The 16,947-nt window shown below is 37.2% G+C and overlaps 2 protein-coding genes across 2 annotated transcripts in view; one reads left to right on the top strand and one right to left on the bottom strand.

Moving 5' to 3' along the window:
* otogl (otogelin-like) overlaps positions 1 to 12,023 on the bottom strand; it is a 37,525-nt gene extending 25,502 nt beyond the window's left edge. The window contains exons 1-21 of the mRNA XM_016547597.1: positions 11,927 to 12,023; positions 9,570 to 9,662; positions 8,279 to 8,433; positions 8,074 to 8,195; positions 7,709 to 7,914; positions 7,343 to 7,467; positions 7,071 to 7,177; positions 5,606 to 5,712; positions 5,402 to 5,527; positions 5,111 to 5,219; positions 4,906 to 4,952; positions 4,110 to 4,255; positions 3,899 to 4,031; positions 3,269 to 3,446; positions 2,853 to 2,977; positions 2,202 to 2,411; positions 1,950 to 2,115; positions 1,760 to 1,834; positions 1,408 to 1,451; positions 417 to 591; positions 205 to 312 (exon numbers count right to left, since the gene is read on the bottom strand). Coding sequence (XP_016403083.1) covers positions 205 to 312; positions 417 to 591; positions 1,408 to 1,451; positions 1,760 to 1,834; positions 1,950 to 2,115; positions 2,202 to 2,411; positions 2,853 to 2,977; positions 3,269 to 3,446; positions 3,899 to 4,031; positions 4,110 to 4,255; positions 4,906 to 4,952; positions 5,111 to 5,219; positions 5,402 to 5,527; positions 5,606 to 5,712; positions 7,071 to 7,177; positions 7,343 to 7,467; positions 7,709 to 7,914; positions 8,074 to 8,195; positions 8,279 to 8,433; positions 9,570 to 9,662; positions 11,927 to 12,023 — 2,654 coding nt within the window. The remainder of the gene's footprint in view (positions 1 to 204; positions 313 to 416; positions 592 to 1,407; positions 1,452 to 1,759; positions 1,835 to 1,949; positions 2,116 to 2,201; positions 2,412 to 2,852; positions 2,978 to 3,268; positions 3,447 to 3,898; positions 4,032 to 4,109; positions 4,256 to 4,905; positions 4,953 to 5,110; positions 5,220 to 5,401; positions 5,528 to 5,605; positions 5,713 to 7,070; positions 7,178 to 7,342; positions 7,468 to 7,708; positions 7,915 to 8,073; positions 8,196 to 8,278; positions 8,434 to 9,569; positions 9,663 to 11,926) is intronic.
* Positions 12,024 to 14,437: 2,414 nt separating this feature from the next.
* Positions 14,438 to 16,188, top strand: gcsha (glycine cleavage system protein H (aminomethyl carrier), a). The gene is made up of 5 exons (XM_016547105.1): positions 14,438 to 14,666; positions 14,876 to 14,955; positions 15,052 to 15,115; positions 15,267 to 15,398; positions 16,056 to 16,188. The coding sequence occupies exons 1-5, from the start codon at positions 14,516 to 14,518 to the stop codon at positions 16,151 to 16,153; spliced, it is 525 nt and encodes a 174-aa protein (XP_016402591.1). The 5' UTR covers positions 14,438 to 14,515; the 3' UTR covers positions 16,154 to 16,188.
* Positions 16,189 to 16,947: the final 759 nt, after the last annotated feature.

Genomic DNA, 16,947 nt, shown 5'->3' with positions numbered 1-16,947 from the left:
TTCAGAAACTATTCTAATATGCTGATTTGGTGCTGAAAACACATTTTAAAAGTTAAAAAGGGATTCTGTCATATATAGCCTTTCAACACTCTTAATTTGGAAATAGTAATTAGACACACAGACGGGGAACAGAAAAGTTCCACTAATTGAAGAATCACCCATTAACAGAAATTATGGAAGCTAAGCACACTGAAACAAACTGACCAGCGGTAGCATGGAGTGTCCACTGACTCTCCAGGGAGATACTCTAGACCGAGCCATGCACAAGGGCAGTTCTCCGGGTAATAGCATTCTCCATTATGAGCCACTAGCCTGCACCAATTGAAGAAGATGGTGTAACATTACATGCTGTGGTGTCAATGGACATGCATACGTTTCAAAACATTTGTTCCAAATGCAAAGACGACAGCGATTACCCAGCAGGACATCCACATCCTGGTACACATGGGGTCATGGGAGGGCAGGTCAGGTTCAGCATCAGGTTTCGACAGGTCAGTTCACAGGCCACGCCCATTCCTGAAGGTCCACGCCCACTCTGACCCCTGCAGCTATAGTAGACTTTTCCATTGGGACAATCTCCTCTCTCAGGCTCTGAAAAAATGGATGGAGAGAGAATGGTTGAAAGAAAGAGTATAATATCCAACTAAACTAAAGGGGTGCTAGTCCAAGCAAAAGTAGTTTCTAATTCAGCTGCTGCGAAATTTATAGTCGGTTGCTTGCTGGACTAAGTCAAAAAACGTCCACCCCCAAGTCTCTATGATATTCTGGTCTCTAGATATGACTCCTGGCTTCAGTCTGACTAAATTTTCCACTCTCCTCAACAAGACACATGACTTCAGGTATCATTTAAAACGATACGGGAAAGAGTTATGTGCCAATGTTTAGCAATTTGAGTTAGGGCTGTGGTCAAATCCATAGTCATGAGTATGAGTAATAGTGATGATTGCACTACTAATAATTATCAAAGGGAATTAGGGTTAACAGGCAACCAGTTCAATCTAAATGGTTAAAATTTATTGAATTGAAAAACAAAAATGGACACATTAATAATGCAGCAACCTGAATACTGTTGAAGATTTTAAATCACAGCCAAATCTTGCAAATGAGCAATGTCCTACTATTTTGTCATTTGGAAAAGTCTGGAAAAATGTCAAATAGACAAGAAAAAAAGCAAAAAGTGGAATTTGCCGTCTCCAACCCCACAAGTCTCCCTCTTTCTTTGTGCATGTGTATCTGAGGTACAGATCTGTCCAGCATTCAGTCCGCTCAATGCGTTACCTCTGAGGAATGTACTGTGACCCTCTAAGATGAAAACACTTTTTCTCAGGGAAAATAGAGGTAAGAGTGAATAGAGGGTCAAAGAGACTGATGAAATGGAGCAAAGAAAAAGTAAAAAACTAAGTTTACCTCTCTCTTCAGACACACACTCCATTTGACCGTTTCTGCAGAGACTAAAGAAAAATCATTATGAAATTTAAACAAACACAGCAATGCCCAAAATAAATTATAAAAATATATACCTGTTAAATAAAAAATTTCATTCAATAAATAGTACACATGTATTATGTATTCTTATGTATGGATAATTCGTTTCCTATGCTCACCAATCCTGCATTTATTTGATCAAAAATACAATAAACATTGTGATATATTATTATGATTAAAAGTTACAAGATTGGGAAATTATGCGTTTAGAATTCAAACTCAGCTCGTAAGACCATGCAAACCTACTGCACATCCTCCATGTCCACACACTCACCATGGTCCAGAAGAGCTGAAGGACACTTCACCAGGCTGAAACACTGAACCCATGAAATAACAGTGACACTGGGAGCTGAAAGTAAACAAGACCCAGTGAGAAAAGGAGAAACTATGTCCTTTTATATGCAACTATTCAGAAATTACAAGACGAGGGTGGGGTTGTTGGTGTTTGGTGTATTCAGACATACAGCAGCACACAGCGCTGGCGAGCGTGATCGTAGAATGTTCCCTCTGTGCAGCTGCATCCTTCAGCACAGTCGCCATCACACACTTCACCACTGCTGATTGACTGACACGTCCTCCCGCATGCTGATGTGCACGGGTGATACATCATCCCTCCTAAACACACCATACCTACACACACATGCATTCTCATATTACTTATTACTCATACAAAGGACAGATAGACAGACAAACAGATGTAGTGATGACCAACGAACCGCACTCAGAGACGTGTGCTCTGAAGTTGATGGTGACATGATGTCTGTTGCAGATGTATGCGTAGTGGGACAGAGCAGTGCAGAGGCAGGCGCTGCCACATCGACAGGCCTGGTAGCGGCACTGCTGGTGGTACATGCTGGGACTCACATATGCATGGCACGGCGCAAACACTTCCTCCAAAAGCACATCACACCGGGCAGCATAAAACACTGAAACAAAAACCTTTTCAGCATCACATGAACGTCTAGAAATCAAACAGCAGATTAAATGCTAACGTAAGGATAGATCAATTAATTAGAACTTGATTTGGAGGCTATAGAATTTAAAGACATTCTGAATGTGGTTTATTTGCCAAGAGTGCACAAACACACAAAAAATTGGGTATGGTTTCCAGGAGCTCTAGGTACTTACATGCATGCATATATACACAAGAAAATACAGCGAAATAATTAAGTCGAATTTTTCAAAAGTTGACATAATATATTGTACATCTAAAAAAAAATACATATAAAGTTAGAAAAACGCAAAGTAATATAAATACTAAATTAGCATCTGCACCTACATTTTGCTCTCTTCTGTAACCTCAGAGTTGACTTTTGGGACAAGCGTGAATATTGTAACTGTGATAAGCAAAGGGAAAACATATGTACCATTTTGCTGGTTCATTTCACAGGGGTCGATAATGGGTATGTTGACAGGGCTTAAGCATGCTGAAGACACTTTCCAGGCGTTGACGTGCAGCTGTGGAGTTCCTTCAATCATCCCGGCAGGAGAACTGGAGGATAATAACACGTTTACTTACGCACCAAGCATTTACATTTATGCATTTATGAGATGCTTTTATTCAAAGGGTGTTAGTATTGCATTTACGGTATACATTTTATGAGTTCACACATTCCCTGGGAATCGAAAACGTGACCTTGGTGTTTCTAGCCAAGCACATACTCATGTGAAGCACACACTTATGTTAATAAAAGAGACTGCATAATGCAACCCAGAAAGATATTGAAAGACATTTAAAATGTTTTGCTGAAAGAAATTCAGAGGTTTAGCCTCCGTTTCTCACAGGAAATCATCCCGTAGGTTTCCGTTGAGGGTCCCGCAGAGGCCGAGCGTGAAGCCCATCCAGGTGCTGTCCAGCTGAAGGTAGATTCGTCCACCCTGCCAATCATACTGAAACCTCAGGCCAAACACAGACCGCAGACCCACAAACATCGACGTTAGCCGCCGAACGTTCACCATGTCTAACAAACAAATAGAAAAAAAGAAATGGGAACTACAATTTAATCCAATACTATTTTTTTTCAGGTAACATAAACATTTAAATGTGTAATTGTAACATTTTTGGTTATTTTTCAATTAATTTTTATTTATTTTCTTTTGCTGTCCATTTTCTTTATTGCTCTACTAATAGCTTTTTACTATTCTTAATTATATCTCCATTCTTTTTACTATTATTATGTAATCTCACTATTTATCAGCATTTTTAACTAACTAAACTCATATATTATATTTATTACTGCATTTCGAAATGTGAAATAAAAGATAATGGACCTTAGTAAAAATATGAAAAGTAGATATGATCTAGGATTGTCCCTCACAGTTTTGCTTTCATCAAATTAAATAGGGCCTTCGGCCATAAGAATACATTTACTGTTAAAGTGGCCCAATACTGATGTAAAACTGAGAACCTTACCATCCGAGTAAGGCAAATTGACAGCCATACTGGCCCCAATAACAATTTCCCCCTCTCTGGTGAGAGTGACCTGCCTGCTGACATCTTCATCCACCACCAGAGCCACTGAGTGGATGCAAGAGTGTTCCTGAGACTGAGAGATGAGAGAGCCTCCAGTAAACACACACAAAACATCTTTGATGACAAACATACCCAGAAACACTCTTCTTACCTCTCCACAGGCTCTGTACTGTAGTGTGACAGTAAACTTGGTGCTGCCGCGGCTCTTCGCTAGCACATACTGGCAAGAGCCCATGTGCATGAAGATCCGCCCATCGAATGTGGTCACATGTGCGTCACCCATTACTGTGCATTCAGCTGGGGGTTAAAAAAGAATCATATTTGAATGCTTTTGCGTTCACTCACAAAAGTTTCCCTGAAAAATTTTGTGTTTGCTGACAAAATTTTGCATTCATTGCAAAAGTGTTGTGCTCCCCTGAGAAGCTTTGCATTCACTTGCAAAAGTTTTGCATTCCCCCAAGAAACTTTGTCCACTCGCAAAACTTTTGCATTTGCCTGAGAAACTTTTCTGCTTTTAATTACAAAAGTTTGTTCTCCCCCGAGGAACTTTGTATTTGATCGCAAAACTTTTGCTTGCAAAACTTTTGTGCTTGCCCAAGAAACTTTGCGTTCACTCAAAAAAGTTTTGCATTACCCTAGAAAAATTGTGTGTTTGCTCACAAAAGTTTTGCGCTTCCCTGAGAAATTTTGTATTTGATTGCATGAACTTTTGCATTTGCCCCAAAAAAACTTTGCATTTCATACACAAAAGTTTTGCGTTCACTTGCAAAGGATGCTAACGTTTTGTTAGCCAATGCAAATTTTCTCGGAAGAACATTACATAAAAAAAACATTGTGTAAAAAGAACTTAGTAGTTACGTTAAACCTAAAATACAAAGATGTCTGTTTTTTAAAATGCTTTTAGTATGGTATTCTGTAAAACTGGAGGATACGTTTTTTTTATTTACCAGTGCAATTATTTTCGGTGCAGTTCCACAGTCCTCCCATACAGACACTGAAAATGTAATTCACATTAGATGCATTCACCCATGAATTTGACACATGACCGGTTCGTTTATTATGGAAAGATTTTCTATTTTTAGCTACTGTGGTTAACTAGTGGTTCAAAATTTGTTTTAGGTGTAAAAAGAGTACAAATGAGATTTTTCTTACCAGACAGTACAGCCCTGCTCCAATACATGACCAAGAGGATATGCTGTACCATGGTACACACAGGGGCACTGAGACACTGCTATACAGGTTCCATTCTGCAAAATCAGACCTGAGACAGGCCAGAGAGAAAGAGAAGCCATGGGTGAAAAAAGTTAAATAACTGCAGCATGCATTCTGAAGTGCCCTAAACAGCTCAACAGCTAAACAACATTTGTACTCGCCTTATAATAGCAAACAATCACAAATATTAACATTTTGACTCCCATTTAAGCATCTGATTATTGGTCTTACCATCTGGGCAGTAGCATCCATCCAGACAGTGTAGATAGGTGCCTAAACACTCCTTCTCGAATGTGCATGTGGGTGGGCAGCAGCTGATACAGTCTCTGTGGACAAAACTATCCTCACATCCGTCCGCTGAAATACAAACATATCACATCACAAGCTGCAAAGTTTATGTCATGTGTTTCCTTCATGACATGAAAGCCGACTGACCGCATGTAGGAAAACTGTCCCTCCATTCTCTGACGGGGTATCCCACATGAGAACAGGCCCTGGTGTACTCAACAAGAGTCCGACAAAATGTCTCCTCATCATCTGATCTGGAGATTAAAAAAAACAAACTTAAAATGTAATAAACCCAAAACAGACCAAAGGACAAATAGTTCTAAAAAAAAAAGAACATAGGGGAAAAGTCAGTACTTTTAGTATGGTGATATGAGACTGTACAGCTGCAAGTTCAACATGCTCTTGCAACCTGATCCTCTCACTACCTCTTCAATCAACAGTTGAGTCTGAATCTGTTCATAAACTCTAGCAGCTATTTCATCACTGTAATCAATACACACTACACACACACTCATAACAAATACTCATACAATGCACAGCATGCACAGCACACACATACCTATAGTATAGGCTATACATATATTCACAAACACTCTTTCTGCGGCTGTTGCCATTTGTAAGGTATTTTCATTACTATAATTAACATAATCCTGTTGGAATTAGGAGGTGTGGAATGCTGGAAATAAGCAAGGGAGAAAAAAACATTCAGGAAGGGAGAGGGAGAGAGAGAAATGCTTATTCTAATTAAAATCCTAAATGTAAGAAACAGAAATGTTCAATATTAACATTAACACAAAGGTTAATATTTATACTGTTAGTATTCCACAATTAGTGACTTTATGTTCATTTTGTACTATCATGTTCCTACATTTTTAAGCAAATTCCTGAACTTTAGTTCTAAGACAACTGGCCTTCAAGTTCTAGTGACCCAAACATTGCAGGAATTTAAAAGAAGGTTTAAGAACTTTGATTTATATCAAGTAAACTAAAAATAAACTATTAAAAATATTAATGTTTGAATTCATTTATTTCAATTATTTGTTAACTAAAATAAAGATAAAATAAAATAAAATTCAAATATTAATTAAGACTTAAAAAACAAACGTTAAAGTTAAAGTTTAAGTTTAAGAACTAAAATTACTAAAATAAAATAAATGGAAATAAAAATAAATGCATTTTAGTTCTTTTCGGCTCATTAAAGATTAATCTTGCAGCGGCATTTTAATATAAAAAAAAACTTAATAAATAACTTAAATTACAAATTTCTAAAAATTAAATTGAAATCTGAAAATTAATATAAAAAAAAAACATATAATATTACATAAATAATACTAAATAAGACTTTAGATAAAACTGATGAAAAAAGCCTATCAAATCAGTCTAAGGTGATCTCTCAGTCTAGCAAAATCTGGTAAGGCCTGTCAGTTTAGATGGTTTTAGAGTGGTTTTTAGACCAGAAAACTGACCAGCTAAACATCAGCTTGGTCTGGCTGGGAGAGCAGTTAGAACCGCTTAATCCAACCAAGATCAGCAATCCACCTTTAGCTTGTTTTTTTCAGCAGGGTTCAACTTCAGTTACACCATTTAGACAAAAGCACCACACTTGACTTACACACACATGTCCGAAACACAGCTGGCGACAAATGGATTTGGGTCAATGTTCTCATGGCAGGAGATGAAAGGAAAGAAAAGCAATGCGCTGCACTTCTCAATGGCATCCTGCTCAGATAACACACAAACAGGCAAAGTTGCTAAAACAGATTTTAATTTGAATAATCAAAAATATTGTCATATTAATATTTTTAACTCTTGTTTTAAACTATGATACACACTAAGACCAATTTAGCTCAGTTCAAACCCATTATGCAATGCGTGAAAGCGTACATCCATATCGGACTCAGATGAGCAAGGTCCAGGGAAATCATCATCAACTTCAGGACAGGGTCTCTCTTGGGGCAAATCTATTGCCCAGCTGTTCCCAAAATCAGCAATGTCGTCAGAGACTATACCTAACATTGCAAAATGCAAAGCATTAAGGACACCGCAATACACTTGTTCCAACAGAAATGATAAAAACCTGTTTCTTAATTATTCAATTGTCCCTAAAATGTTACAACTCATCTCTAAATAGACAACAGTGGGATGGAAGTGTTCAGACGGAGTATCCAGCATTGCTCGGCTTTGATATAATTGTCCTGAATTTGCTGCTGACTGAGATGATAAGTGTGTGTCCGGGTCTGTTTGTCTCACCGCGGCTGCTGCTGAGATCATCCGAGCCGTCATCATTATAGTTTCCACACAGACCACAAGGCCTTCCTTTGTGTGCTTCAGTCATTTTGAGGTAGACTCCAGAGCTCCCGTCCCATGCCAGAGAGAAGCCAAATGTGCTCTTCACCAGGATGTAGTCAGCCAAGCGCTCAATGAAAACATTGCGCACTGTCTGCGGCAGACTCAGCCTGAATTCATGCACAAGAATCAGACAAAAAAACACAAGAATTATAAATGGTATAAAATATTATAAATGTCTTTACTGACACTTTTGATCAATTTAATGCACACTTACTAAATAAAAGCTTCAATTTAATATTTAATATTAATAAAATGCCCAAACTCACATATGTCCTCCCTTTAGCACCTGATAACCACTAATATAGATTTCCTCTTCATTTGGGAAGAACAGAGTCAGACCACGTGGACATGAATACACTGAACCTCTACATGAACGACTGTTATGAACCTGCCAATGAGAAATAAATTAGCAATGCAGGTATCAAAAGAGAAACATGCATAGCAAACAGACCTGGCACAGTTGTAACTTACCCACACTGTATACTGGGGCTCTGTGGAATGGCAGTCTTTGGCCAGGATATATGAACAGGTTCCAGGGAAGTAGTAATACATCCCATCAAAGGTCTCAAAATGATGCTGACCCCATGAACGGCAAATCCCATCCCTGTCCTGACCATGGTTGGGAACTGATACAAAAAAAAGACAAAAATCTCCTATACAAAAAAACTACTGTGGTGGTACCATGACACAATAAAGTGCTTATAATACTATGGAATTATCGGACTGAATGATTACAAAATATGCACACTACCATTCAAAGGTTTGGAGAAGACTCATTTGCTCATCAAGACTGCCGTGACTTGATCAGAAGTACAGTATAAACAGTAATACTGTTATTACAATTTAAATGGTAATGGTAAAATAGTTATTTTAAAATGTAATTTATTCTTTGATGACAATGCTGAATTTTCAGCATCATTACTGCAGTCTTCAGTGTCACACGATCCTTCAGAAATCAGTATAATATGCTGCTTTGCTGCTCAAGAAACATTGCTTATTATCAATGCTGAAAACAGTTGTTCTGTTTAATATTTTTGTGGAAACTGTGATACATTTTTTTCAAGATTCTTTGATGAATAGAAAGATAGAAAGTTCAAAAGAACAGCATTTGTTTGAAATAGAAACCTTGTAACATTATAAATGTCTTTACTGTCCCATTTTATACATTTAATACATCCTTGCTGAATAAAAGTACTATGTCTTCAAAAGTATGGCCAAAAACATGGTATTGTCATGGTACATGCCTATTACTACTGTATGCTACCATGTCCAAAAATCCATGGTGGGAGTATCAAGGTACTGTAATTCTTGTTATTTTTTGTAAATGATTATTCAACCATTTAATTCAATATTTGTGTTCCATGTAATCTATGCCCTGTTAGGCATGTAATCAGTATGGCTTATATGAATACAGTATATGTAGTATCCTGTTATTCTGCTGGTCACACCAGCTGCCTAGCTTTATAGTGCTTGGTAAATTAAACACACATACAGAGCTCTTTGTGACCAGCAATCTATTCCCAGCACATCTGTAATCCAATGCCAACAAATGCAGTAAGACATAGTCACGTAGATTAACTGGAACCAGGGAGTAATGCCACTTGAATTCTAGTAATTAAATTCAGGGTTCTTTTATCCACATTTAATGCTCAGCACTGGGTGGAAGATGATAATATCAGACAGTACCTTACTACAATTACATGGAGGCAAGCATCATTTTAAATTTAATGTAACCTGTGTGTGTGTGTGTGTGTGTGCTTACTGATCTGACAGCGATCCCCGAGACCCTGGAACTGAGCACAATCACAGCGCCCTTCCTCCTGGCACCAGCCCCCATTAAGACACCCACAATATTCTACAGCACACAGAAACACGAGAGGCAAATTTCACAAAGCATCAATAATAAAGCAAACTAAACTTGAAATTATGGGCCAAGCACTGAAGGTGAATAGCTCCAGTGTTTTTGTTCTGACAGTTTTTTGATTTTCCATGAAACTTGGCCGTCTAAAACTACCTAAAGAACCGTATTGGTTTCGAATAGTTCACTGACCAAATTTGGGGTCTCCTACTCAAAGCTTCGAAAGCCTGCAACTGCTTGAATTGAACCTTTTCTTTTGAACCCTTTGGCCTAGAAACAGATTCTTGTTCCTTTTTATTTCTTTGCTCATGCAGACTTAACAAAAGTTAACTTTTTCTGTTTTCATTTTAATTTTATTTTTATTTCAATTAGCAATTTTGTTGTGTTTTTGTTATTTTTATTAGTTGATTACAAAAATGTCTATATCATTTTTTATATTATATAGTTATTACCAATATACCAATATTAGTTATTTAAGAACATCAAGTTAAACTAAATGAAAATGAGAAATGTTGCTTTGGCAACTAGCTGAAATAAAAAAAGTTTAAGGTTTGTTTTTTTATATATATATATTCTTCAGAGTTTTTATTTTTATTTAAGCATTTAATTAAACTAACATATGGTTTTAGTTAACTATAATAACCCTGCATAATCCTTATATCAATTTTATTCATTATTGGTAAAAATTAATATACCAGATCTGGCTTTAGATGACCAAACCACACAAAGCTTAATTCACAATGAAGCTGACAGTGGTGTAACTTCAAAAAACATTGTTTTATTGAAGTATAACTTCATAATTTATGTTTCTAGCATGCAAACTCAAGTGAGACTGTATATACCACTGCAAATCGTGAGTGCACAGTATACAATACCTGTTGATGCATCTCTCGCTGTATAATTATGAAGAACTCTTCGTGGGAGAGCTGAATCAGACAGCACTGTGCTAAGGGTCTGCAGAGGAAAAAAAAATAGTACTAAAAATTTGCCAAGTCCATTGGTCTTATGGGTTATAGTTGCAACAGTACCATGTCTAGCCACTAAGCCATGTTGGTGAACCTGTCTTGGCGCACCTTCACACGGTTTTGCCACTGCACACATTTGGGAGTGGAGATTTCAGAGGCTGTAGCATTTGTGTAAACTCCACAAAGACAGCTTTGTCAGCACAGAGAGTGTATCTCAGTATTTGTGTGTGTGTGTGTGTGTGTGTGTGCGTGTATGTGTGTGTGAGTGTATGTGTGTGTGTGTGGTTACTCCACTCTGTCCCTTGTCGCTTTCTCTTAAGTATACTCACCTCTTCACGGAAGAGATCCCGTTTCTGCCGCAGTGCATTAACCCTCCTTTTAAAAAGTGGCACAAAGAGAGCAGTATTAAAAGTGCGGTGACTGTGAGACTAAAGGTTCAGAAACACTTAAGATGCCATACAGACACAGTCACGCTGATGGACTGCATGATTCTCAAGGAACTGGTTTAATGGTTACTTCAAAACATTAGACCAAACACTTAACATCTTATCAGTGGTTGCATGTAGAACTTGACACTGTCTCTCTGCACAAAATCTCCTTGTAATAGCGGATGTTTGATAGGGTTCACCAGTTTTTAACGGTATAATCAAACTGCAATCTATGCTCAACATGTTTAAAAATCTAAAACCATTATGATCATACACCTAGCCATCACCATCAGAACAAGAGGTTGGATACGTAGAAAACCACATACCTGGGTAGTTTATTTTCTGAGTTTGATTCCTGGCAAATAAATCCTGTCAAAAGAAAAATTATATAAACAATTGCATATTTCTGAACTTATCTTATCAAGTTCTGTCTATAAATATAAGATCAAAACAAAACTTTATTTATGCATTTATTTATTTATTTTAGTAAATTCTTGCATAACTACATTGGAGAGCTGCTCTATGAAAAACAGTATGCTTACACTTAAAAAGTTTTTCAAGGCTTAAGATAGATTTACATAATTCACAGATTACATTAATGGCATCCAAAATAGCAAACTTCCCATACAAATTTGTACCATAGTAAACTTTTTTTTCCTCAAATTATAAATTAATTTGGGATCTCCTTTAATGAAGCGTTCAGAATCTTTTTGTTAACACAATATTTGCACAATTTTACTGCAGCATAGAAATAAATAAATATGGTATTTGAGGAAAACTATGGTTACTATATTAGTTTTATAAGGGCCAACTGCAGCGGGTACATTAATAATTTGCAAAAATGGTTCAAAATTAAAATGATACTTACCTTGCAGAACAAATAGCTTGAAAATGAAAAGTGCACAGAGTGAAAACAGTTGAATGTCCCGCTGTTCGTTCATCTCAGAGCGACGGGCGTCCTTCATCGATCATGAAATTACGAGTTTCATTTTAGGAGGATGGATTGAAATTCTCCTTCAGAAAAAGATTCTCAGAATTTGTCAAGTTAAAATATCTGAGGTACGATTAGCAAACTAATGTGATTTGTCCCAGAGTAGTGAAGGATAAACGTCCATCTTCTGTGCAGTCAGAGGAGGAGGATGTACCTGAGCGCACCTGCGGCATGAGGAGGACGGAGCGCACCTGCGCGCGAGCACTCATCCACCTGATGTACGGTATCGTATATAGATCTGATGATATTCCAGTCGCAGCAGAAGTAGCCTACTCTGAACACAAGTTTACTTTAACTTTACAATGGATTAGACAGTCGATGGATATGATTAGTATTTTTCATATATTAATCTTTATCGAGTATGAGGATATTGTCTTGCTCAGTGTCACAATGGTGATGAATCACCGGAGGCAAGTATTAAATCTACACATTTTCACATAGCTAAAGGTGAAACCATTGCGCTACATCCTGTCAAAATCGTTCAGTGACATTCAAGGGGGAGGAGGGGTTTTTAATCTCGAGCCTTGTCCAACCGTAGTTCCCCTCTTTTGATAAACAAAAAACTTTTTTGTTATACACTTGCGATATATAAATATATAAATATGATAGTACGGTCTAAAGTCACATTTCACCGAAAGCTCTCGAGCAGCCTGCTGTTTCAATGGTTCGCGAACGTCTATTTACTGCGCTAAACTAATCTAAATTTTGTGGCTATGAAATCAATAATACTAATTACTAAATGATTTTCAAACGCTCGACATTTAAGGACATTTCTGTCCGTCCAAATGACTTTGGTTCCCATCTGATTGATTATTTACTTAAATGTATACACTTTGGACATTGTGAACTCATTTATTCAAGAATTCCTGATCAAAATATATTTCCCGCTATTCAGAAATAAATAGAGCGCACTCATTCACTAAACTGGATTTAAACAAGCAGGTGCAAATGTTGACTCAATATGACCCATCAATCTTTCAGAAAGAGATCTGCTAAATAGTTCAAATGTCAGAATAAGTTTTATCATCCTGTCTCTGCATTACATGAATGCTGTGATAAAACGGGTAGGCCGACTTAAGTAAAAATCACAATTTCTTTAGCTGTGGCTACAAATTTATCAAAAATCTGTTTACTTCCTTTTAGTGTGACTTAATTAGGGAATAGTGGTATTTAAAAATATTTGTAATTTTTAATAATAAATGTTTGTTAACATACAGTGACATGAAATTATTAAAATAACCCCCTTCAAAAGTTTGGGAACCCTTGGTTCTTAATAGTGTGTGTGGTTACCTGGATGATCCACGACTGTTTTTTGTTTTGTGATGATTGTTCTTGAGTCCCTTGTTTGTTCTGAACCATTAAACTGAGCACTGTTCTTCAGAAAAATCCTCTGTGTCCTGCAGATTCTTCAGTTTTCCAGCATCTTTTGCATATTTGAACCCTTTCCAGCAGTGACTGTATGATTTTGAGACACATCTTTTCACACTGAGGACAATTGAGGGACTCAAACACAACTATTAAAAAAGGTTCAAACATTCACTGATGCTCCAGAAGGAAACATGATGCATTAAGAGCTTTTGAACAGGATGAAGATGTCCCAATGTTTCTTATTTTGCTGAAATATACTTTTTTCCCATTTAGTACTGCCCTTTGGAAGCAACAGATGATACTTGCATGTTTCCCGGAAGACAAATAAATATGCAAAAGATGCTGGAAAACTGAAGAATCTGCAGGACACAGAGGATTTTTCTGAAGAACAGTGCTCAGTTTAACTGTTCAGAACAAACAAGGGACTCATGAACAACCATCACAAAACAAAAAACAGTGGTAGATCATCCAGGAAACCACACACAGCATTAAGAACCAAGGGTTCCCAAACTTTTGAAGGGGGTTATTTTTATAATTTCAGCAATTTTTTTGTCTTGTGGACTATATGTAAACATATTTTATGTAAAATATCTTACTCAGGACAGTACTAAATAAAAAATAACATATCTTATTTTGTTAAAATTATTCACATTTTCAGATTCTGCAAGGGGTTCCCAAACTTTCACACGTCACTGTACATATGTAGGCCTATAATTTTATAATCTCATATATAATTGAGACTACATGTATTATTTGAACTAAAAGGACTTTTTGTGTGAATTTCACAAAAGTAAGATGTGATTAAAATAGCACCTAGTTACAAATATACACTTTACCATATAAATATACATAATGTTGACGCAAAAGTTTGATGTTGTTGCCTAAAAAGTCTGTGTTATTTGTCAACTATACGGTTATAGATATAGACATAGACATATATAAGACAAATGATTCACTAGATTTTCACTAGAATACATTTTCCCTCCAACGCTATCACAAATACACACCTCAAAGCACCGCTTTGGCGCGCCTAGGCCATTCGAATAATGACATCATCAAGGCGCGCCGGCGTCCATTAATGTTTGCGTGCGGGGAATAATGGCGTTGTGCACAATATTACGATGTGCTTCTGGTAGTTTGACCTCCTCTCTGCCTCGACTGTCAAACAGAAACGCTCGGACTCCAGCTGGACTGATCGCGAGGACATGCTATAAAAGAGGCCTGAGCACCACCACTCGATTTTGCGCAGGTATTCAAACTTATGAATGTTTTCAGGCGACTCGCGTGAAAGTTTAGATCCGTCTGTTTGTGCACTTATGCTGCAGTCATTCAAATGCTATGGTAGTGATAAACTCAGAATGAATGAACTATATTACATGCACAGTTATAATTCTTGTTGCTCTACACCTTTATCCGCCTGTGACCACAGCAAATCCGTTTTCTCTGTTCATTCTGCAGCACTGAAGTTCACAGACAAGCACGAGTGGGTTCGCGTGGACAGTGGTGTGGCAACAGTGGGCATCAGTAATTTTGCACAGGTTAGACTGGTTATTAAGACTTAATTGTCATAGGAAGAGGTGTTTTTTGGACAATATAGGATGTATTGTCACGTGTTTATAATGTAATGTTCCCAGGAGGCACTGGGGGACGTGGTCTACTGTGGGCTTCCTGAAGTTGGCACAAAGTTGGCACAGTCTGGTAGCTACTCTTGCTCTGGAGAATACTGCTTTTGAAAAACTTGTTCTGTAAAGTAGGATACAGTTATATGTTACAAAATACAGTTGTTGTAAATCAAGCAAATATTAGAATCAATTATTATTTTGTTTATGTATTGTTATCTGTACCGTAGATGAATTTGGTGCTCTGGAGAGTGTTAAAGCAGCGAGTGAGTTGTACTCTCCTCTGATGGGGGAAGTGACAGATGTCAATGACGCCTTGGCGGACAACCCAGGACTTGTCAACAAATCTTGCTATAAAGATGGTGAGACATTACAATCTCATTTAGACAAACTAGCCTGGGATCTTTCAACTTAAAGGAATAGTTCACCCAAATATGAAGATGAACCCACCCTCAAGCCATCCCAGATTTAGATGAGTTTGTTTCTTCATCAGAACAGATTTGGAGAAATTTAGCATTACGTTACTTGCTCAACAATGGATGCTCTGCAGTGAATGGGTGCCGTCAGAATGAGAGTCCAAACAGCTGATAAAAGCATCACAGTTATCACCATCAGTCATGTGAAGCGAAAAGCTGCGTGTTTGTAAGAAACAAATCCATCATTAAGATGTTCTAATTTTAAATAAAAAATATGATTTAATACGCTCCTCCAGTGAAAAAGTCCGTCAACTGTTGTCCTCTCACATCAAAATGCAAAGGTGTATATTTTTCTCCTGATTCAGACGAAGGAATGTTAACTGATGGACTGGAGTCTGGTGGATTATTGTGATGTTTTTATCAGCTGTTTGGACTCTCATTCTGACGGCACCCATTCACTGCGGAGGATCCACTGGTGAGCAAGTGATAGAATGCTACGTTTCTCCAAATCTGTTCTGATGAACAAACAAACTCATGTACATCTTGGATGGCCTCTCAAAAAATGTACATTTTGTCATCAGTAAGTGTCTGTTTTGTTCACAGGCTGGCTGATAAAGATGACTGTATCTATTCCGGAGGAATTGGATGGACTGATGGATGAAGTTGCTTATGAGAGATACATCAAATCTATAGAGGACTAGAGCGTGCTGCTGGCATGTTGCATATGGGGGAGAATTTAAAAACTATCAATTAAGGAATGTTTATAGTAGTTGATTTAGTTTAGATGTTCTCTTAAATTACATTTTCCCATCCACCCACAGAAGGGGACCACATGGACACAACATTATGCACTTCGCTTGGAAAGCAACAAGCAAACCTGATTGGATTGAGCCAGTTACTGTATGTAGCCACAGAGACACAGACTATGTAACAGTTTCATCTCTTTTGTAGATGTTACACTGTTCCTGTAAAAGCTTGTCATTGCTTGGAATAAGCTACAAATAAAATGTGGAAGGGGGAATAACACCAAATGTCCATTCTGAGGACAGCTATGAAACCTGGTGAAATCGGTCTTGATTTAAAAGAACTCATAACTGAGTTAGTGATTAACATCAATTAACAACATTAAACATCTAAACACTTATCTGGTTTTATTGCATTAGAAATCTTGCTTTTTGATGCCAAATGTGCCTCTGACAGAGATCTAATTTACAAAATAAAGAGCCCAATGTCTGCAAATGAATTATTTTTAGTAGTATTGTTTTATAAAACGCCTATAAAGAAAACAAACCTTAAGTCATAAATATGTTAAATTTTATCAAACAGTTTTCAATACCATGATGGATGTGTTTGTACAGGATAAGAAAATTGCTCATGCTGCATTTATATAGTCAACATGAAATCAAAACGGACCATACTTGCTTCCTAATATAGTTGCTTACAAGTCAAAATTATGTCAAAAGTCTGTTTTTCTGATCTCTAGATGTAATAAAAG

This window comes from Sinocyclocheilus rhinocerous, unplaced genomic scaffold, assembly GCF_001515625.1.
Source record: "Sinocyclocheilus rhinocerous isolate Xijiao unplaced genomic scaffold, SAMN03320098_v1.1 scaffold942, whole genome shotgun sequence".
Taxonomy (NCBI): Eukaryota; Metazoa; Chordata; class Actinopteri; order Cypriniformes; family Cyprinidae; genus Sinocyclocheilus; species Sinocyclocheilus rhinocerous.
Note: the sequence above shows the minus strand (reverse complement) of the source record. Positions and strands in the feature narration are given on the sequence as shown.